Raw genomic sequence first — 23,083 nt, 5'->3', positions numbered from 1 at the left:
ACTGCGTACTGCACGGTGGGGCGCGGTCGCGCGGGCCGTATCATGTAAGCGATCTGCGTTGGGGGCAGAGTCTAGGCAGTGTAGGTGCGTCGGCGGCTCGTAGCTATGTGCGTACTGTGTGTTCTTGGCGCTCAGCTTGCGTTGAAGCGATAGAGAGTAGCACGAAGGTCACTTCGCTTGCTGCTGCTGCGGTGCTTCCTCGCGCCAGCGTTTGACAGCGCGTGTCCGCACTCATCGAGTGTGATGTGTTCATGTTTGCCTCTGCGCGCTGACACCATGCTTGTTAATATAGTCAATAGGTGAATGTTTACAAGTTTATACGGACGATAAAACTACTATCCGTACTCTGTACTGTATAGCTGTCTACTAATTTACAATCGCAATCAATGCTTCGGCTTTCGGGAGAAACTACGACTTTCTTTCACATGTAAGAATTAACATAATATTGTGTGCAGTTCAAAACTACTCTCATTTCTAAATTTTTCCTGTTTCACGGCTCTTGCGTTTCCCGGCTCTTACGTTTTCTTTGTTGTTTTTGTTTTTTACGGTCCCGCGAAAAACGTATCAGCGGGGTTCTACTATACTAGCTGCATTTCCGGAGTAGATAACGTCCGCCGTTGAATCGCCAATTGACCTTGACGCCACGAGCCTCAGCAGAAACCGCACTTTGCTGTCGAGCCGCCTTGCAAGGCAGACGCCGCATCGGCGCCGTGCATGGCGCTGTGGCTTAATCGGGACGCACGCGCTAGTGCTGTTTCGTCTCCTGTTCGCAACGAAGGTTGCAACTAAGGCTCGCCCTATTATCACATTGCACATTTTAATTCCCCGGTGGTGCAATTGTCGGCGATAGACTCAAATTCGAGGCTGTTTGGTGCAGTTAGGCGCAATTTTCGTCGATTGTATCAGAATGGCACAGTAAATCCCATCTGGCGGACTTTGGCGCAGGAGTGGAATCACTGCTAGCGGGTAAAGGCACCAGCCCACAGAACGGTGTTTCTGCAGCCTGGGGACGAGTGAGGGAAAGAGAATCAATGCTTGTCCATTTTGCTCATGTGGCCCAAACAGGTCGTGCCAACTGACGCAATAATTGCCAACAGTGGGTAGCTGCCGAGAAGATGTATCGGACAGAAGCAGAAGAATTGCACTTGGACTAATAGGAAAAATCTCTGAAGAAAAAAATAAAAAGTTAAAGGCTGGACCACCCAGTTTTGCGAAATTGGATAACACAACAGTTTAAGGAATCAGGCATGAGTCCTCATGTGACAATTGAGATGTTCGCTATGTATGAACGCCCGACAGAGAATTTGCAATGTATGTGCCGATTCAGGAAAAACCAGAAAACCACAAATGGCGTGTCGTTGTAGGGCTAGGACGGACAGCAGGCACAGTGAAGAAAAAAACAAACTACTTTGCCGGTGGAAAACTGGCCAGGTGGCAACCCTAAAAGGAGCAGCAGCAGGGCTAGCCACCCTAGCAGGCCGTCAGGAGAGCTGGTGGCACAGTGCAAATAATGCAGCAGCAGTGGGAACAGTCAGCTCTCTCTTGCAATGCTATGTTGTATTCGTTCAACTAAATGCAACCACAATTGTCTGCGTAAATATGTAAAGAACTTGGTCTAATTCTGGTAGCAATTTGACTTTGCATAGTGCCACGTGTGTGTATGCCATTCGTTTATTAGTGAGATTTGTAGGCATTTTCGATGTCACTGGACCAGCCTGTGTCAGTATTCAATTTGCTTATTTTTCTGGAAAAGGGCTTGGCTACAGGCTGACTAGTTCAGCGCTCTGGACATTTACCTCTATTGAAAGGGCCATATTAACAGGTGCTCTTGTCCTGTACATTCATGCTGTTCACCATTTTGCATGTGTCGAGACTTAGTGTAGCTTTATTTTTACAATTTTTAATCCCCAGGGCACATTTTGCTGTTTTTCACTGTTCTTTAGTTCGTTACCGTCTGACACTCTTCCTTCTCAAGCATTTTTTGTTTGTTTGTTTGTATGTTGCTCTTGATCTTGCTTTTGACAGCCCTCTGTTTTGTCTTTTTTTTTTCTTCTTCTTCTTGAAGGGCTATCACGTTTTAACTTGCCTTGACATAAAACGACCTCCAAAGTTAGACCAAATTATTAACACGTGTTTCCCTGATAACACATCAACCAGTGAAGGAATAAAGAAGAAAGGATGAATAAGCAGTAGATATGACAGATTGATTGTGTGCACAGTGGCTTGAAGGAATAAATGTACCTGAAATTAAATGGCCCTCAGGGCACATGTATGCTCCTCACTCGCCCTGTCCTTTAGCACTTTTCTTTGAAGATAAAATAATGTGCACATAATACATACCCAGAATAAAGGAAAACATTATTGCAATGATGAAGATCATAAACACTGCATTAATGAAAAATAAAAAATTTATTTCACCAGATCCTTCTACGACTCCGCAGCGATGAAACAACCAGCGCAACCACTGCTGCAATGTACAGAAAGATCACAGTTGTTTCCTTGGGTATATAGCATTTTGACACTGCCATGTCATCTGGTGTAAAAAGTGCCTATGGAACAGTGGAAAAAAAACAAACACATCAAGCATTTTTAACATATTCCATAAAAATCACCTTTCACATCAGTAAGCACCGCAGCCTCAACAGTACAATGCAGCATGTGACTAACTCCTTCTACTACTTAATTCTTCCGCATAGGGAAAACCCATTCGTATAATGCACTCAGCAGTTTCCAGTCCAGATACTCACAGAGAAAGTTATACATGCAACATGTCAGCTACGACGCAGGTTTATGAGCTAATCAGTGTATGTAATTGGCATGCACAGAAGATCAAGCTGAACTTATCACATATATAAGCTATGGAAACTTCATCAGTTACAGATATGCACAGGCAACATCACACAAGTCAATATCCCTGAAGTGACACTACTATTAAAAATATCCAAGTAAAGGCATTATTACATTATGTAATTCTTGTACAAAGCCCTTGATGTAATAAGGCACTTGAAGGTAAAAATTAAGGAAATAAATCTGTCAGACAGATAACCTCTGCCCCCCCCCCCCCCCCCCAAAAAAAAAATGACTGAATATGAATCACAACAGTGCAACTTCTTGAGCGAGGACAAAACCAAAGAACAGACAAGGAACAGATGGTTCCGTCCTCATTCAAGAAGTTGTGCTATTACACTTTAAATCATGCAGAACCAGCTTCCTCAATCTTTGACATTACTAATTGAATATGAACCTACCATCTGCTTTAACTGCATTACCACACTTAACTTGAAGCTCACATGACCAAATGACGACACCTTGTGCAGCCAACATGACTAATCACTAGTGGCTGGATTTTAAGACACTAAATGATTAGAAATGTGGGTAATTCCAAGCACAAACATCTGCAACCCACATCCAGTCAGAAAATAATGTCAGAAGGTTGAATTGTGAGAAGTGTGGCAACTGTATACAACAGCCATTTGTAAGTTGCTGGAAACAGTGCGGTTGATACACTGCTGCCAGTCACGTGTTTTCACAAAGCATAGAGCTCTTGATACAGGAAGTTCTAAATATCCGACGTATGCACCAGACGTTGCCCCTTATGACACCACCTGCTTCGGTCTCTGTCAAATGCACTCAGCAGTTGAACCTTCAACAATAGAGGAGAGTTCAAAAATTTCTTCAATTACTCCTACAGGGAAGCTTTCTTTACCCACCTCCTCAGGGTTTGGCGTGTCATTATCTGTCTTGCGGAGTAAAGATTCTCAACAAAAAAGAAATCATGTGTCCAATGGTGGGTTTTAAACCCAGGTACCCCAGAACAGAAGCACGATGCGCTACCCGTTAGGCTACAGACACATGCATAGCAAGACAGAATAACATCCTTACAAGCTTCCCTCATGCAAGCTAGTGCTTTGGGACACTTGGCATGTGAGCTGCATCACATAGCAAGAATTTATATTGGGAGCTCACATTCTCCTAGCTGACAATGAAGATAGAACTTTTACGCTTGAAAATGTAGCCCATGAAGAAATGCGGTCATTCATTCACAATCCTATTTGCCGAACCCAAATTTTACAGTTTCAGTGGGAGAAAACTGGCTGTAGTTGGGAGGCCATGTTTAGTGAAGCTGTCTTTGTGGTGTTTGAAAGTTTAGATGCTGTGGTGTGATTCTGCAAGAGTCACCACCGCGTTCACCGCTGAAATCCGCCATGTGCCTCTCATCACGATGCGCTGTGTCGTATTGCTGGCGCTCTAAAACTTCACTTGCACCGATTCCCACAGTGCGTGGGATTTGTATAATTTTTCTTCAGAAAAAAAAAAATTGCAAATTTCTTTCAGGAGGGGAATCAAGGACAGCTTCCTCAGACATTAGGAAAGCATCAAGGACAGTAAGGGGGTATATCTAGTTCGAAGACTTTGTGATTACTTCCAATAAAATAAGTTCTTCTGTAATAGACCAAAAAACAGCATGAACGTATGCATGAATCTAATAGTACCGAGTATACATGCATTATGGACAAGGACACCAGAAAGAAACAATTCATACACACATGGCACTAGCTCAATCCAATCTACACCCAATCCAATAGAATACTTGCCCTAGCAAAATAATGGCTTCCTTCTGAGGATGGCCACACTTGGTGCTTAAGACTGTAATAAATACAATTATCTGTGTTTATTTTTATTGTGCAATTTGCAACACTTGCTCTATCATTCCACAATTTGGTTCAAATGCAGTTCCACGTATCCGTGCAATGTTATTTTGCATGTACCTGCATCAAGTATTCGACGCACAGTTGGAGCACTTATCAGAAATGATTATTCGTGCATCAAGACTTGTTTCTATAGGAAATTTCTCCTCCTCTTAATAGTAAGATTGATTTCTTTTGGTTGCTCTTGAAAGATTCATATGAGCAAAGAGATTCTGCGAGCTTCTGTTCCCTACCAACACAGACATGTTTTTTTTTTTTTTTTTCAAAACTTATCATGGTGAAAATGACACCTAGAAAATAATTTGGCTTAGAGCAAGTCAAGAGAAGCCTAGAAAGCCTACAGGTAGTAAAACAGGCATAAGAATACCACTATGTCTAACTTCATAGGATCTAGAGGAAATTGTACCAAGTATGAAATAAAACTATATCTGCTTGGCAAGAGCTGGATGATTCAACACTGTAAAACAATTTCACACATATAACAAGCACAGTTACAGCATATCAAAAGCAGCTGGGAACAGTACACGGCCTACTGGAGCAACCTCTGCCTCTCTAATTTGAGAACCATTAGCATGCAAATGCACAGCTTCGAGGAAAAACACCAGAAATAGGCACTCTAGGCACTAAAGACATTTTTAGGCACTGAAATCCAAAAAGGCAGTTATAGGCACTGTTGGGGGGGAAGCAATGCTGAACCGCTTCTTAACCTTTAGCATGTGCTCATATGTTAGGAGGGTATGGTGCATATGTGGGTATGGTGCATATGCGCAGAAAAAGAAAAGACATTTGTCTAAAATTATGCCTCTACATGTCAACCAGCGTAACCTGCGTAATCTGCGTAACCTGCAGATTTCAGTTTGCTTCTGAATGGATGCACGATAAAGAGCTTGATATCCCTTACAAGAGCAAGGCTAGGGTTTTGCTTGTTCCTCCAGCTTATTGATGGCAGTGTCCATTCAGGTATGGTCTTTCGGTGAATCGTCAAACAGCCATGATGGGTGTGGCCAGTAAAAACAGCACGGGGATTTAGGCTATCCAGGAGCTACATAAATTGCATAAAAGCAAAAACAAAATGAAATTTTTAAGTACTCAAGAAATACCAAAAAATACCCAAAACACGATCACTACAGCAGTCACACACATGCACAATAAAAAACAGTAATAAACAAAACACTGTACCAGTCTCAATCGAAGAAATGGCCAACACTAGCCACCTACTGATGATAATAATAATAATAATAATAATAATAATAATAATAATAATAATAATAATAATAATAATAATAATAATATGCAAGAAAACAAGGATGCTGGATGCTGTTAATAAGTAGAGAGGCACAACATTCCTTGCCTTTTTTTTTCTTATTTAGAAAATCCTGCATTGCTAATAAATACATGTCACAACTGTTACTGCTAGAACAAATATAAGAAGCATGCAAGCTTTGCATCATGGGCCACTGTGAACTGCCTCCTTCCAGACACATTTCCCTAAATGACACAAAAATTTGGTCTGTAACATTATTGTGGCTACCCGAAAAATCCTGTGCTTAGCTCTGTAGCAGTGAGTTTGACAATCACGTTCTGTACAGCATCTAATTGCTGCATGTATGTATACTGGTGACAGTCCATAAGACAGCATGATAATGCATACCAAAATATGGAGCATGCTTAGGTGATTATCTATGATGACTCCAGTTTATGAATTGCTCGGCAGAATTTAATAATTTCATTTCACTTAAGCTCAATTTCTCTCACGAACAGCTCTATTGAAGGTAGGTATTGGTTTTGGAATATGACAAGCAATGATATTCACGAGATTATTTCTTCATTTGTTGTATTTATAACATTGACATTACATAGAGAATTGATGGAGATAGTTGCTTACCAGCGATGTTGCCTCTTGTGATAGGCACTCCCAGTTTTCACGAAACAACTCGTCTTTTTCTGCTGCAGGCGCAGCATCTGGTTCTGAGCAAGCACTGTCCGAGCTCCTATACAAAGGAAAGTGCTGCAACAAATTAACTTTGGTAAGATCCTAGCTTAGGCTTTAAATGCAAATTCATTCGAAGCTAAGGCTCGGTTTCTGTTTTGTTGGTTCAATGTTTCTTGAACTAATCATTATATAATGTCGTTAGTGTGAAGTGATCAGTTGTTTTATTCACGGAGTTCAGCATCCCAAAGCAACACGGGATCTATGAGGGACACCATTATTCCTCATATTGGGGTTCTTTAAGATGTGCCTAAATCAAAGTACATAAACATGATCGCTTTTGTATTCTGCCTTCATCGAAATGCAGTCATCACAGACAGTAGTTGAACACGTGACCTCATGCTCAGCAGCACAATGCCATTGCCATTGAGCCATTGTGCCAGATAGTGGGAAGTTAGGACTCATGTGTTACGGAACAGTTATGAGAAAATACTTCTACTGTACAATTTATCCACTAGGGCAGCTGTCTAAAGAAACATATTTTACTCGCAGATCCCATTGAAGCATGCAATAAGGGTAGGAAGTAAACCACCACATATTTCTGTGGGGAAGCGACATGTGAGAAACTGGGTAAGTCAGTACTCATAAAAAGTGGCAAAGCCACTAAATCAGCATGATGAAACTCTTTAGAGAAGCAGCCCTAAACAGAGAAGGCATTCCTTGTGACTGTACTATCAGAACCCATTCAAATGCGAATGAACTGCCACATGCATGGACAGCTTATCAGTGTTTGGTGATAATAATCTGCCTCGACTTTTATTCACCAAATCAGCCCTTCCACTTGGAACAGCTAAGCTAGTGTTGTTGCCAGGCCAGTTTCCAAATGTTTTGAACATTACTGATTGCTAGTTGAACATTAAGACACATTGACAGTTTTCTGGCCCTTCATGAACAACAACAACAACAACAACAACAACAACAACAACGAGATTCTACATTGCAAAAAGGTCTGCAGGCTTCTGAAAGGCATATATATTACAACAAATTGAACATCCACATCAGGATTCACGCCCTTTATCAGAATTTGGGGGGAGAGGACGAATAGAGTAAGGCACCCTTCATTTTTATTTTATTACATCTGCCCATTTTCTCCCGAGTATTTAAGAACTGTGCACTTTTGTTATCTTTATTAGAAGTGTAGTAGAGACTTGATGGTATATACAATACACATTCTCAACACGCAAAGTCCAGGCATAATGCAAGGTCAATCTCATCTTTGAAGAGGGCATTTTTGGTGAACTAACTCTCGTCTCGATCTCCACTTTTGAAGAAACTGCCAGGGGACATAAAATTAGGCAGCAATTGAAGCTTTAGAAAGGTTTTTATTTCACTGCATTTTGCATGTTTATACAGAATGATTTTTTGTAAAAGCAATACAATAACTTTTTTGTGCCTTCTCACATTTGTATCTTTCACAGATAGCTGTAAAAAAGTAAAAAACTTTCGCACTTGGAGACAGGTCACCACACATACACATTCTGCTATCATCAATTATGTGCCTGCTACTTAATTTCAATTTTTTTTTCATTTTTTTAGAACGCTCTGCACAATAAGTACTTTGGGGATGCTGAAATGTACAATGCACTTCACAGTTTACAAAATCTATGGATACATATTTGCATAAGCACAATAACCATAAGAAGTCCAATTTCAGAAGACTCCCTGCAAAGAAATGATCTATTTCAATATAATAGAAACAGCCTGCCAAGACAACACCCCATTCTCACTCACCATAAGTACAACAGGCCGACCACTTGTCTCTAGCATGTCTTCCTTTCGGCAGCTCTTATCCTGCATCACCTACACAGAAACAAACAAAAACTGCTGCCTTATTCACACACATGTTGACATTCCAGTGCCAGTGAGGTAAAAATATGGGCTCATTGGTGTCATATAGTTCAGATATTGAAAGACCAGTGCTTAGATGAAGCACAAGGATAAGAAGGAGACACGCATTGTGCTGACTAGCAATTGTATAAGTTTTGTGTTTCTTGCTTCGAAATTTATACAGCCACAAAAAAAACAAAGAAAGGAAAAAAGAGCCTTGGCAACATGTGGCCTAACTATTGCGATAGACATATCTTTTTCATGCAGTAACAGTGATGGCATGGTGACACACGTCTTCTTTTCTGTGTATAAGAAAGGTTTCAAATATTTCTCGGGCATTCTACTTCCGGTATTTTCACATAAACTGGCATCTATCAACTGCTTCTTTGCTTCCACACTTCTGTCCGCTGAAATCATTCACATGCTGCCCACTACATGCAATTTTTATACAGCAGTTTATAGCATAAATTAACTGTGATGTATAGGAAGGACTAAAGGACATTTTAGTCCTCGTGTTGTGTCCTTCCTACATATCTCTGTTTATGTGTGCCATAAGCCACTGAAAATGTTGCACCAACAAGGACAAACCTCAATGCTTCGCTATTTCTATAGTTTTCATCATTATTCGCACTTAAAAAAAAACTTTTTCTGTGCACTCATGTAGACCAAGCCCGTTATGTAGCCCAAGTCTGTTTCATCCTACTGTTCCTTTTCCTTTCTGTCCAAGCCAGCCCAATCATTTATAAGAAAAATGGGCATGAATCAGTGCCTTGAGGGTGTTTTTCCCTCAACTCTTCATTTGAGAGAGCAAAGTGTGTGTGTGTGTGTGTGTGTGTGTGTGTGTGTGTGTGTGTGTGTGTGTGTGTGTGTGTGTGTGTGTGTGTGCGTGCGTGCGTGCGCGTGTGTGTACGTGCGTGCGTGCGTGCGCGCGCGCGTGTGTGTGCGGATGTGCGGAGCAGCCTTTGCTAATTTGTTCAACTTACATTTGAGGGCACTAAAAGTGCGGCGCATTAGCTGGCAGTCCCGTGGTATTTTTTAAATTTCGCGCACTTTAAAGAAACGCTATTGCATCTTAGCAGAGATGCAATAATCCGATGTTTCTGAACAAGCGCTACAACTTTTGTATTGAGAATTTTTCGCTAGAGTTAATAATAAAAAGTTAATGAAGTAATCTTTGTTAATTATCCAGCTTGGCAGATTGAAAAAAACTTATCATGACGTGCTCCATATAGCTCAGAACAATACTGCGCCAATACGACACACGTAGCACCTATGTTTGTATTTTTAATACTTGGCTAAAAGTTAGCTGAAACACCCTGTATGTATGTGTGTATATATACTGGGTGTCCCAGCTATCACGCAACACGATTTAAAAAAAGAGGAACGGCGTTACGCAAAGCAAACCTAGTGCGTATTGTTTACAGTGCAGTGGAGTAGCCGCCAGTAATTTTATCGTTGCTGAGATTTAATTAGTTAATTGTAATTAATTATCTTACTCGAGAAGTACTGCTCTAATTATCAAAGTGTCAACGAGAAAATTCTAGAGCAACATGAAAAACTCCCGATACAGTTTTCTGTTGCTCAATACGTGCCACATAAATGTGTTTTTCCGAGCGTGAAAGGAGCCCGCGAATACACGCAGAATTGCCGCGCGACTGGTCGCTCGAGGCACTTTGCGTGTATTCGCGGGCTTCTTTCACGCTCGGAAAAACACTTTTATGTAGCACGTACGGAGCAACAGAAAGCTGTATTGGTAGTTTTTCACGTCGCTCTACAATTTTCTCATTGACACTTTGATAATTAGGGCAATACTTCTCGAGTTAGATAATTAATTACAATTAACAAATTAAATCTCAGCAACGAAAAAAATTAATGGCGGCTACTCCACTGCACTGGAAACAATACGCACTAGGTTTGCTTCACGTAACGCCGTTCCTCTTCTTTTAAATTGTGCTGTGTGATAGCTGGGACACCCTGTATATATATATATATATATATATATATATACACGAGGGTCATCCAGAAAACAAAGACCGTTTAGTTATAGAAATTGAGAAACAGAATATTTATTGGAAAAAAACAATTCTGTTACATAAATGAAACTTCTTCACTTCTCTACATAATCACCTCCTACATTTAAACATTTGTCATATCTGGTCACGAGCTTCAGAATTCCCATGTTATACTCTTCTGCTGCCAGTTCATTAAGCCAGGTCGAGTTTTATAGTGCACATTTGTTCGTCCACTGGTGAACATTCACACCATTGTTACACATTTCTTTCATTCATTACATTATCACCATATACTGCTTTCAGTTGGTGGTAAATTTCTGCCGGTTTCCCCTTTTGAGGTGAAACACTCCTTACCTCACAGTCAGCGGGATATTCAATCACGCAGTTCCTTTAGGCCATTACACCAACTGTACAAGGGCGACTTCTTGCAACCTCTTATGAGCACAGCTATTCCAGAAGCCAGATAACCCTCAAAAAAGAAAGTATGTACGTAACAGAATTGTTTTTTCTCAATAAATATTGTGTTCGTCATTTTGTATAGCTAAACGGTCTTTATTTTCTGGATGACCCTCGTATATACCGTATAGACTCATGTAAGGGCCGCACTTTTTTTTTTGTGCACACCCCAGATGTACCATTGTATCAGAGGTCAACGTGCAGCTCCCGCCATCTAGTAGCGGCCTGCACAAGTACGCAGTGTGTGAAAATTTGCCGATGTGCGCACGGCATCGCAGCACTAAACGCAATTGCTTCTCCATTGGAAATTTTTTTTTCTCAAAATTTTGGGCTATCAAGTTGGGGGTGCGGCCCTTACACGAGTCTACACAGTATAGTCATATCATAAGAAGCCAACAAACAATAAAACCTTGGTGTCATTCTTTGTTGGCTTCTTATGATATGACTGATAAAAATTGGACTCCTCAATTTCCTTTCTTCTCGCGCGCGCGCGCGTGCGTGCGTGCGTGTGTGCGTGTGTGCGTGTGTGGTGTGTGTGTGTGTGTGTATTACAAAAGCATAGATTGAACACCAATGGCACTGGCTTTCTGATATAATGAGATGGCAACAGCTGCCTGAAAACAGATGCTTTTTAAGAAACAGCAAGATGGTTGCGCTTTTCGTACTCGGCCATTAAATTTGGTCATGCCATAAGTGACAGAATTGGCAATGTATTACATTAAAGGGACCCTGCGACACTTTTTTAGCATGGTAAATGGATCAATCTAGTTACTAAAAAATGCTGTCATGGACACCTGAGCCAAACAATATGAATGGTTACCAAATATTATATATGGTCAACTGGTCTTTACATTTCTGCAACATGGTGTACATGCATCAATATTTAAAAATATATGCCTGGGATTTTGTTGTCTTGCTCTAGTGCACGAAACTAAAAATGATTTCAAAAACCTTTTAGTTGTAGTTTGCAGCAGTTCAAAATAAGTTGCAAGGAGTGACAGGAAACAGCAGAAAAGCAAATGAATTTAGCATTTATAAAATGGTTCCACTGGATTGTATGATGTGCAAGTCAGGCAAAACTTGTTCCCAGGGTGCACAGAAACAGGGGCAAACCAAGAATTACCATGGCAATTGCTCCATTTCATGGATACAACCTTCAGAGGCTGAGTTGAAAAGTGGGATCAATATGCCCTGATGTCAAGATGATAATTTAAATTTTGATGTAAAAAAACAAAACACACTGCAGGTTCTAAATCTTGAAAACGAATCTGAACTGTTTTTCAAAGTAATTAAATTTTTCTTTTTGTGAATAAATAAAATGTGTGCTACTAGCAATGGCTGTTTTTAACACATACCATATCCCTGGTGTTTTGCATTTATTACACATAAGTTGTTCGTAGCAAATCTTTCTCTGCAAAAAGTACACATAAGATATGTATCACTGTTTAACATGGGCCATGTCAGTCTACAGAAAACTAATCCGAAAAATGGCCCTCTGCATGCACATATTAGTGTGAGTTACAGTAGCGCACCCAGAATTTCTGCCAGGGGGGGTTGACAGCTTGCCAATACCATCTAAGCAACACTAATTTCAATTTCTTCACGGGAAATTGTCAAAAAATTCGCTTTTTGCGAGTGTGCAGACGACTGCGCGTCTTACACCTTAGTTGCAGTACCCAAATGTGCAAGGAAAGCAAAGGGGTTAAACAAAAATGGGGGGGGTTAGGTCAGCCTCAGGTTACAACCCCCGAAACCCCCCCCCCCCCCCCCCCCGTCGGTGCGCCACTGGTGAGTTAACACTTTGATTTCCCTAGAACTACTATAGCTGCAATGTTGGTATTGTTTGACAATTTAAATGATCATTTCTGCTATGCATTTGTATGTAAAATTTCACGTTTATTTTAATGTGTTCTGTTATACATAGGTAGGTCACTGAATTTTAAAATTTAGAGAAAACTCCCCACCTTTGATTTTTTTCCTAAAGTGCACAAATAAAGGCAAACTATCATTTTCCGCAAAAAATGTGGCACCACTTTGGTACCCATCAAGTCTTAAGTAATAAATCAGTCAAACCTCCACACAAACAGGCCTTTATTTGCCAAAATTTAAATTTCCACAAACACATGCTGTACGAACTGTCGAAAAAACTAACAAGTTCATGCATTGTTTTTCTCAATTTAGTAAATATTTTTCTGAACTGAAATATAAGTAAATTTTTAGTCATGCTAGATGCACTCTGTGTGAAAGGGGAGTGCTTTTAGTTACCAGCAAAATGGAATCGTAGCACCATTTGCGTAACCAACACCATGATGGTAGCTGCACTGGGCATGTTCTGTTCATGCTCAATGAAATGATCAAAAACACTTGGGCAAGTGCAGATATTCGCTTCTGCAAGCAGAAAGCAACAGCTCAATCAAGTAATTTCTTCTGCTGGACTGATTTTCACGAGTGACCAATGGTAACTGAGGTTTAACGATAACTGAGTAAACAAGACATGAAGAAATGTTTTCACGAATGATGCATGTGCATCAGCAAAGCAATGTTTTTGTGCAGGCTCTCATGGTATCAAATCTCCATTTCTATCTTATCTAGGTAAAAACAGCACAATGGGCACACTTCGAACAATCCAGCATTTAGAGCCCACATAAGGCAGAGCCTGAGCCGAGGAGTGCAGGCTACTTTAATTGCATTGTAACAAATAATCTAAGACTGAGCTGCAGTGCGAAATATAAATAATTATGATATTTATGTGCTAAAAATTTACATCTTTATGCATTTCTTGGTTTTTTGGTAAGTGGTGACTTGTGCGCCAGTTGCAGCCACCCCACACTTCAAGCTTTTGTCATCGAGCTCTGTCCTACTGGTGAGCATGGCATATTTCATGCAGCTCTCCAAGCGGTTTGGTATTATTACGGTTTGTTTCATACAAAGCAATAGCCTTTGAGACTAAGAGGAAGCTCAAACTCAGAGCATACCCTTATTGCCCTATTCACATCAACACAGAAATGCTTTCATTATTTGTTTGACCAGTTTGTGTGAAATTCACTACATTTAAATGAAAAAGTGAAATCTAGTGACTTTTGAGAGCAGACTTTTGATTTAAGGCTTTGAATTCTGAAAACTCGTAAATTTCGTCTTTTTGAAACATAATAAAAATAAAGATTGACTGATTGATTGATCAATTGACTGAATGATTTAAACAAAAAATTGAAGCAGCAAGTTTACGACTCTCAACCAAAAAAATATTGTCGCAGTTTCACCCGAAAGGCGAAGCATCAATTGTGATAGCAAATTAGTAGAGAGCTATACGGAGTAAGGATAGTATTTTTATCAACTGTATAAACTTGAACATGCAGCAGCACCAGCAACGCACAGAACTGTTGTCAACGCCGTCGGTGTTTTGCCCGCGTTCGCACCGAACGCGCGCGGCATTTTTATATAAATACGCATTTGGTGCCGCAGCTAAACGTCGCCTCCCCTCCCTCCCTCCCATCCCCCCACAGCCTTTCACGCGACGGAAAAAGTCGCGTTTGCTCTCTATATATGGAAAGGAGGAAAGAGACGCTTAATTCTGCAGCGCTTCAGGGAGCACGGTGCAGAACGCACATTTGCTCTCCGACGTGCGTTTGCTCCCCGTGAAAGTGCGCATTGTTGTGCCGTGCTACGTGCCTATGATCGAGGCGACGGGAGCTCCCACGTCTGCGCGACCAATCAAAAATTCAACGCACGGGGAGACTTAAAAAGGCATCCATCTTTGCCGCGGCCGAGCGTGTCATTTCAAGCGGCACCAAGTCTTCCCCCCGTGGAAAGAAGAATACGGCGCGGGCGACGTCAGCAACCGCCCGTCTGGGTCCTGTCGACGAGGAGTCGCCAAGGGGAACGCGACGACACAATGCGACGCGAGTGACGTCAGCAACCGTCCCGTCTTCCTCCTGTCAACGAGGAGCCGCCGCCAAGGGGATTTAAGGAAGAACCGGCCCATTGTTAAGCAGAGAGTCGCCACCGGCCACCCCGTCGGTCTGGTGCGCTCTTACTGCTTTGACCAGCTATCACCAGCTAAGGGCAGCTATTACTGGCTATTACCAGCTATTACCTGCTATTACCTGCTATTCCTGCTATATCTGTACATATTTGTACATATTGTATAAAGCTTTCGTCTCCTCTTCGCCTGCTTCAAGACTCCGTCTCTCGCCCCGGACCCCGAGTCACAATAGTGGATGGCAGCTATGGGATTGGCGAACCAGTATCTGAACAGCGGATGGCAAGCTGCGAGATACGAGGCCCGAAGACGACTGCTACACCGCTCGATGGCAGCTACCAGATCGACCGGCGTCAACCACTTTGGCTGGGTGAGTGCCCGATGTTTGCTTCTCAGGTCGCCAGACCTCTCTAGCACAGGCAGATGTTAGGAGAGTGTTTTGTTTTTTGGTAGACTATGATTTATGCATCTACCTTCTTTAAACAGTGGATCTTAGTTTAAAGTAAGGTAAATTTAGTGGGCAAGCAACACGAGGAACGAGATCGCGATGGAGGAATTCCAAGTTCAGGACCTCATTCAAATTTGCGAGGAGTTGGGCATTTCCACCGGCTCCGAAAAGGCAAGAAAAGCGATTCTCGACGTGATGCGAGCAGAGGACGTGATGACCGAGGAAGCCGAAGAGGCTTGGGAAATGATTGTGGAGCGAAAGCTCGAGGCAAAGGAACGCGAGCGACGTGAGAGGCGCGAGCTTGAAGCGAAAGAGCACGTAAGTCCCGAGGAAAGGGCAAGACGAGAGAGCCGTCGACAGAATCAAACATGGATATGGCGCACAGCGCGATACCATCTTTGTAGTTTCAAGGCGGGCGATAGCATTGTTACTTTTCTTACGGACTTTGAAAAGGTTTGCGAGAAAGAAGGTGTCAACCGGGACCTCTGGTCCGAGCGGTTGATCCTGTTGCTTCCTCGTAGACTCTCGTGTGTTCTGGAACGCCTGCTTGATGAGGAGAGGCGGGACTACGATGAGGCAAAGATGGCTCTGTTGAGGCATTTTGAAGATATAAGTCAGGCCGACTGCGAAGGCCAAGGCGGTAGCGACAAGACCGAGCTTGTCGAAGACAGACCGCCTAGTGAAATGGTTACTAGCCCAGGAGATGATGTGGTGCCATTGGCGCACACGCTAGGTGACAGGCACGAACACGATGTTGTTTCGCCGTCTAGAGAGGCCGCTTTGGGAAAAGTGGCCGACAGTGGCTCTTTTGATTTAGATAGTAGCGACAAGGCGAAGCCTGTCGATGAGAGACCGCAGGGCGAGCCGGCTAGCTCAGATGGCGTCGGATGCAGTCATGTCTTATCAGACGCACATACATCTAGCGACGACCACGAGCCTAGCTTGGTTTTGCCGTCCGGAGCCACGTCGTTGCGACAAGAAGGCAGCATACCTACGAGTACGCGTGCCGAGACCGCGAGCCCTGTGAGCCGCGCCGAGGGCAAACGACGAAGGCGCAAGCCGAGAAAGTCGGACTCGGGCGGCGATACGAGCCGGGTCAAGCGCGCCAACCGCCAACACGTTGGGAAAAAGCGCAGTAGGGTGAGCCCGAGGCTTAGGAGACTGCTGAGGTCTATAACAGGCGTGACGCGCGTCTGTAAAGAAAGGATATCGCGGAAATTTAGACACCGCAAATTCCGCCGGTTCTCAGCGATATCAATGAATTGTAAGCAGAGCAACATAGCGAAGCGTTGGGTATGCTCGAAAATCTGCTACAATAGCCGTTCACTTTCTCGCGGAAAGAAAGGCAAGTGCCTAGCGGGTAGAAAGGCGGTGTGCACGCGGGTCTGTAAAGGAGCCGCTCTCCGAGTATTTGGAGGCCGCGGGTCGAAATTGGCACATGTTTCAGGCAAATCAATTTTGTTCTGGTGTCGCGATTGGACGACGCTTAGGGCCGAGAATGGGCGACCTGCACGAGCGCGTCTAAAAACATGTTTGCGAACACCAAGTGATTAGTAACACGGTACTTTGAAAGCGCATTCATTCTGTTTTATGTCATTTTAGTATTAAATTTTCTGAGTGTTTTTTGCGATAAATTTGAGTCGCGTGTTGGGCGTATGAAAGGGCTGAGATGTTAAGAAGAGCGCTTGTTTGATGCTCTGGTCTCTTTTGTTCGCGAGACACTTCTCTTAGTTTGTTGTTAAATTTTCTAGTGAGACCTGATTGCTGAACGCTCAAGTAGAGAAAGCGTCAGTGTTTTCACGTTTTGTTGTTTTTACGTTTACCTAGGCTAGACAAAGCCTAAATGCTTGATTTAGATTATGACTTGTTTTTGTATTGCATGCGTTAGTTCTAAGTGTAAGTGTAGAATTTTGATTCACTTTTGCTTTCATGTCGTTAGTGTGAGTTTTAGTATTTGTTTTTTTGTTTGTTTTTTTGTTAGGACCGCTTCTGTGCTTCAAAAATGTGGTACTCGTTTCGCCGAGTGCATTTGGACAGCGCTAAGCGGCGGGTTTTTTCGATAGGCTCTTGCAGTTATCGGATTTCGTTCCGTATTTCCGCGAAGTGGCGCCCAACTGCATAGATTAGCTACGCTTAACCTTTGCGCCACGGCTTTCGGGGGCAAAATTAAGTCATCTTCGGCAACCTTGATCTTTGCCAACCCGCCCGCATTACAGTTGAGCATCGCTGGCGAATGAATTCTGATTTGATTATAACCCTCACGCATTGACAATTAAAAAAAAAGAAAAGAAAAGGTCCGTATTTCTAATTTCTCTCTCAGATACGTGTCTCGTGTTGTTCGGGATTTTTTTGTTGTTGTTGTTGTTTTGTTTTGTTTTGTTTAGCGTAGCCAGATCTCGAAAAATGCTTTGTTCGATTATTTTGGTCTGGCGGTTTGGAGAGCATTCGGAGGGTGCTTGCTTTGGCCGGAATGGTTTGGCGTTGTTGATTCTCGGTCGTTCCAGTGGACATTATCAGGACCGAGCAGCAGAAAAGACCACCGGCGGGAAAAGCGGCAGAGCCGATACCTCCAAACCATCCTAGACGTCGCTCAACTGGCGCATCCAATCTTCCGAGCTGCGTCGGACAGCTCGACCTCTGGATGCATTGTCTGGCGGCGGGGGTGCTGTTGTGCCGTGCTACGTGCCTATGATCGAGGCGACGGGAGCTCCCACGTCTGCGCGACCAATCAAGAATTCAACGCGCGGGGAGACTTAAAAAGGCACACATCTTTGTCGCGGCGGAACGTGTCATTTCAAGCGGCACCAAGTCTTCCCCCGTGGAAAGAAAAATACGGCGCGGGCGACGTCAGCAACCGCCCGTCTGGGTCCTGTCGACGAGGAGTCGCCAAGGGGAACGCGACGACACAATGCGACGCGAGTGACGTCAGCAACCGTCCCGTCTTCCTCCTGTCAACGAGGAGCCGCCGCCAAGGGGATTTAAGGAAGAACCGGCCCATTGTTAAGCAGAGAGTCGCCACCGGCCGCCCCGTCGGTCTGGTGCGCTCTTACTGCTTTGACCAGCTATCACCAGCTAAGGGCAGCTATTACTGGCTATTACCAGCTATTACCTGCTATTACCTGCTATTCCTGCTATATCTGTACATATCTGTACATATTGTATAAAGCTTTCGTCTCCTCTTCGCCTGCTTCAAGACTCCGTCTCTCGCCCCGGACCCCGAGTCACAATAGCATCCCTCGCGTCCTTTCACTCGCACATACAGTGTCCAAAGCGCGGCGACGATTTCATCGCCGTTGACGTCATACGAAACCTCACAGCGACGGCAGAAGTGCGCTTTCAAGTGTCCATATAATTGCTATCGCAATAAAACATGTATTGCAGGGGGGGTATTCTGTAAGAGTCAACCTAGTGGACTGTCCATTTCGGCTGTTGCCGATTGGCTCCAGCTGCACGAGCGAGAAGGAGACTGGCTGGCTTCTTCTCACTCGTGCTGCTGGAGCCAATCGCAACAGCCGAAGTGGACAGTTCACTAGGTAGACTTTTACAGAATACCCCTCCAGCTCTCTAATTTCCATCCAGTATAGCAACTGATGCAAACAAATCTAATGTTTTAGTTTTGGTTCACAGTTTAAATGAAATAGTCATTATGCTTATGAAAACACAGTTTGAACATATCAGCTGCATAATTATTGTCCAAATTACTCTACATCTCAAAGGGGCCTCGAAATGCTTTTTGAACATTACTTGTTCGGCGTTTTAGAGCGCAGCTCTTAATGACCTGTTCCTGGAGTGAGCGTGGGCGACGGCGTTACCAAGTGAATGAGCACAACAGCGAAGGATGAAAGAGCGAAACGCAAGCCGTGCACGGCGGAGACCAATGAGAGCGGCCCGTTCAGTGACATGCATGCGGCAAACTGGTTTCATGCGGACCCACCCGACTGCTTGTTGTGAACTCGTATCTGGTCTCAGCTGGACCGCTTGTTTCGTACTATCGTCTGCTCGCGTCAGCTCTCGCTCGCGCTTTATTGGTTTGCTTGGTTTGGTCTTGTTTGCGCTTGTTTCGACTGTCATGGTTTGCGATTGTTTTGTAATCTGATTGTATGCGCGAGGCGAATTGTGTAGGACTTTCTGGAAACCAAGAGGCACCAGTGATTACAGTGAAGCCTTCGACGAGTCATGTATAAAAGCCGACGTGTTTGACCCGCAGATCAGATTTTCGACGATTGGAGACTCTGCTACATGTCTCTCTCAAATTCTTTCCCTCAATATATAACAAAATGAAAACACATATATAGCTGCGCTCAAATTTTGCATTAGGAAGTATCATAATCGTTAGTGAATTTTTTTTATGCTCCGCTCAGCAGCTAAGCGGAGCGGAAGTGCGAATGCGCATGCACCCTCCGCTTAGCCACAAGCGGGCTAGCGGAGTGAGAAACACGCTCCGCTTACAAGCTGCCCTTGGCTTTCGCTACAAGCTGCCTGTGCAAGCTGCCTGCCTTTACCAGCACAGGCAGCTTGTAAACGCAGCTTGTAGGCAAGCTGCCTTTACAAGCTGCCTGCGGCTTTCGCTAGTGAGAGTGGTCGATGCACGTGCATAGAGGCACTATACTCGCAGACAACTTTCTGTGGCAATGAAGGGAAAGCTACGGAGACAAAGCACTCACAAGTGAGAGCGCTTCTGAAAAGAGTCCTGTGTTTAAATCCACGTTAGTATAGGCTGGAGAAGCGAAAACATAAACACCTTATTAGAAACACTTAAATAATACAGAACACACCACTGAGTGTAAAAGATTGCTTATTTTGCGGTTTTCCCCTTCTGCGTCTCGGCAAGCGTGAAACCGTCGCACGTGGAAGCTGCGTCGATTCAGCGTCTGTTCCGAGCAACCAAAAGCACTGTCAAACGCTGCGGGACTACTTGGCGCAATAACACATGTGCAGCAGCCACGCGCCCATAGCTTTCCCTTCGTTGCCACAGAAAGTTGTCCGCGAGTATAGTAATGCGAGCGCGAATAACTTTTGTAACACACCTCTAACTGGTTCTTTAAGGAAATAAAGTGAAGTGAACAGTACAGCTCAGTGGCGCACCGACAGGGGAGGGGGTTTTGGGGGTTGTAACCCCCCCCCCTGAGGCCGACTTAACCCCCCTCTTTTGTTTAACCCCTTTTCTTTCCTTGCGCATTTGAGTACTGCAACTAAGATGTAAGACGCGCAATCGTCTGCACACTCACAAAAAGCGCATTTTTTGACAATTTTCTGTGAAGAAATTGAAATTAGTGCTATTTAGATAGTATTGGCAAACTATCAACCCCCCCTGGCAGAGATCCTGGGTACGCTACTGGTACAGCTAACAAAAACGTCGCCAGCGCATCGGTAACATTAGCATCAGAAAGGATTGGATTGGACGCGGAATGCAACCTCGCTGGCTATCAGGTGGTGTTCACCAAGTTGATGCTTCATTTTCCACTCGATAAAATGGACCGGTAACACATTACAAGCGAACTTCTAGCTACTTCATGAACAAATAAGTTAGATATATATGTATATACGTTTTACTTTGCAAAAGTGACAAAAGGGCTTTTTATTTTGTTTCACTATGCTGAATTTGGCCAGCGGGTGCTGAACATTCAAAAGGTCCGCTCCGCTACGCTAAATTCAAAAACGTGAAAATCGCCCGCCGCTCCGCTGTGGCTTATCGGGGCAACTCGGAGCGGAGCAGACCATAAAGACGCTCAACTAAAAATAAGAAAATGTTGCTGATCCATTGACGAGAATCTTGTGAACATGTGAACCAAATATCATTGCACTGCGTGTAGCAAAGAATTTACAATCTCGTGTCAAAAACAGCAAAAAATCGCTTGCTATCTCTTTCACAATGTCGTCATAAGCTACGTCGCGAGCAGCCAAGCAAGCCCAACAGATATTGGCAGATATTGTGATCACAAGGACATTCTCAGTAATACTATAAGTTCCAAATTTTGAGTTAAATAAATGAAAAATCCACAGGTCTGCAATCTCAAAAAAGACCAAAAAAGTATTTCATTATTGCAATTCTGCTCTAAACACACCAGTTGCCCCTAATGCCAGTCCATAGTACTACAAAAAAAAAAATGTGAGCTGATGGAGGGGCTTTAGTTGTGCATAGCTGCATCTTTTGCGCATGACCTCTGAGATTGCACCAGCATGCTGCGTAGCCTAGATAGCATGGCCACTATGGGGTGTCGCGACAAGCCCTCTCGTCAGCGAGATGCTCTGATAACCATGTGCTCTGACTGGTCTTCGTAAGTTACATAGCTCCAGCCTATTTGGCATCAAGAGAGCTCTGCACACACCTGAACTGGAAGTAGCATCGTAAATAAAAGAAAAATTAAAAAGGAGTGAGAAAGCCATGCTTTGGTGCGATAACTACCTATAACTCTGCTTATACTTGGAGGATTAAAAAATTTTTGTGGCAGGAGATTCCTGAGGCGACGTCCTTTAATAGTGAGGCCATTCTATGATTAGTTAGAAAAGTTTTTCAAAGCCCCTTTAAAGATACTTATTGACAGCACATCAACTAACCCATCTGCTATGGGAACATATATATATGTTGTTAGAACTGTTGAAAAAAGAAAATTTTCACTTATCAAGACTTTCAACTTAATGAAATATTTACAGCTGCAAAGACAATTTTCTTAAATTGGCACCCACTTGCCTAACCAGTACTACAAGACAGGCTGTGAGAAGTAGGCTGTTCATCCCCATGGAACACTGAAAATGCTCCAAATAACACACACACACATGCACACACATACACTAGATGACTCGTAATACTTATATTGACCCTGCATAAGGCATAATTCTAAGCACAAATTGACAGTCATGCAGAACATCACAAACAAACAGATGCTACATCAACTAACATTGGTGACGTTGCTGCCATGTTCTCAATACCTGACACATTTCTTATTAACTACCATTTCTGCATGAGCAGCAGCAGTGCACATTCTTTTTTTTTTTTTTTAATTGCATGAAGAGAAAAGAAAATTTTGAAACCAAGTTCAGATTCACTTATTTAGGTTCACAACTTGCAATATGTATATATGTTGTTTTCTTCCACCAAAATAAAAAAAGTGTTATCTGGAGGCAGCCTGCCAATATAAAGTGGGAACACCTATTCACAATGCAGTCAGGAGAGGCCATCAACATTCTTGTTGACTATAACCTATAACCTTGCACACTTGCACTATAACCCTTGCACACTGTGTGGAGGATCATTATTATGCCTATAGCATGCACTCTACTGGTTGGTAATTACTTCACAAAACTTGCAACAGTGTTTAGGAGCTTTTTTTAAGCCTGTCCCACTCAAGACATTATAAAATATGAAGCATTAATTTACTGAGCTCTCTTACAGCCGTAAAGGGTTCATGGTGCAATATTTTATCACTGCCACACAACGGCAACAAGAGAACTATGAACAATCACCAACCTTTCTCTCAGTACACCGCAGCTTGTGCCTTATTCTTCTCAGCTCCATTTTAGCACGGGCACAGAAGTTGCAGCTGTCACCATACAATGCCATGCTGTTGACAGTGACGAATAAGTTGCCCCTTATTGCAGTCAACTGGACAGCTGAAGTGTTAAAGTTTTCTTCAAAGCGATCCACGAAATATTCATGCATCC

General features: G+C 43.2%; 1 protein-coding gene across 2 annotated transcripts in view; it reads right to left on the bottom strand.

Moving 5' to 3' along the window:
• Positions 1 to 2,390: 2,390 nt before the first annotated feature.
• The window catches only part of LOC119463570 (metallophosphoesterase 1-like), a 47,257-nt gene continuing 26,564 nt past the window's right edge, over positions 2,391 to 23,083 (bottom strand). For both annotated transcript variants that reach the window (XM_049668293.1, XM_037724402.2), the window contains exons 6-10: positions 22,890 to 23,082; positions 8,431 to 8,499; positions 6,595 to 6,717; positions 5,611 to 5,751; positions 2,391 to 2,549 (exon numbers count right to left, since the gene is read on the bottom strand). In XM_049668293.1, coding sequence (XP_049524250.1) covers positions 2,415 to 2,549; positions 5,611 to 5,751; positions 6,595 to 6,717; positions 8,431 to 8,499; positions 22,890 to 23,082 — 661 coding nt within the window. In that variant the 3' untranslated portion in view covers positions 2,391 to 2,414. The remainder of the gene's footprint in view (positions 2,550 to 5,610; positions 5,752 to 6,594; positions 6,718 to 8,430; positions 8,500 to 22,889; position 23,083) is intronic.

Source organism: Dermacentor silvarum, chromosome 1 (genome assembly GCF_013339745.2).
Source record: "Dermacentor silvarum isolate Dsil-2018 chromosome 1, BIME_Dsil_1.4, whole genome shotgun sequence".
NCBI lineage: Eukaryota > Metazoa > Arthropoda > Arachnida > Ixodida > Ixodidae > Dermacentor > Dermacentor silvarum.
This window is presented reverse-complemented; position numbering and strand designations above follow the sequence as displayed.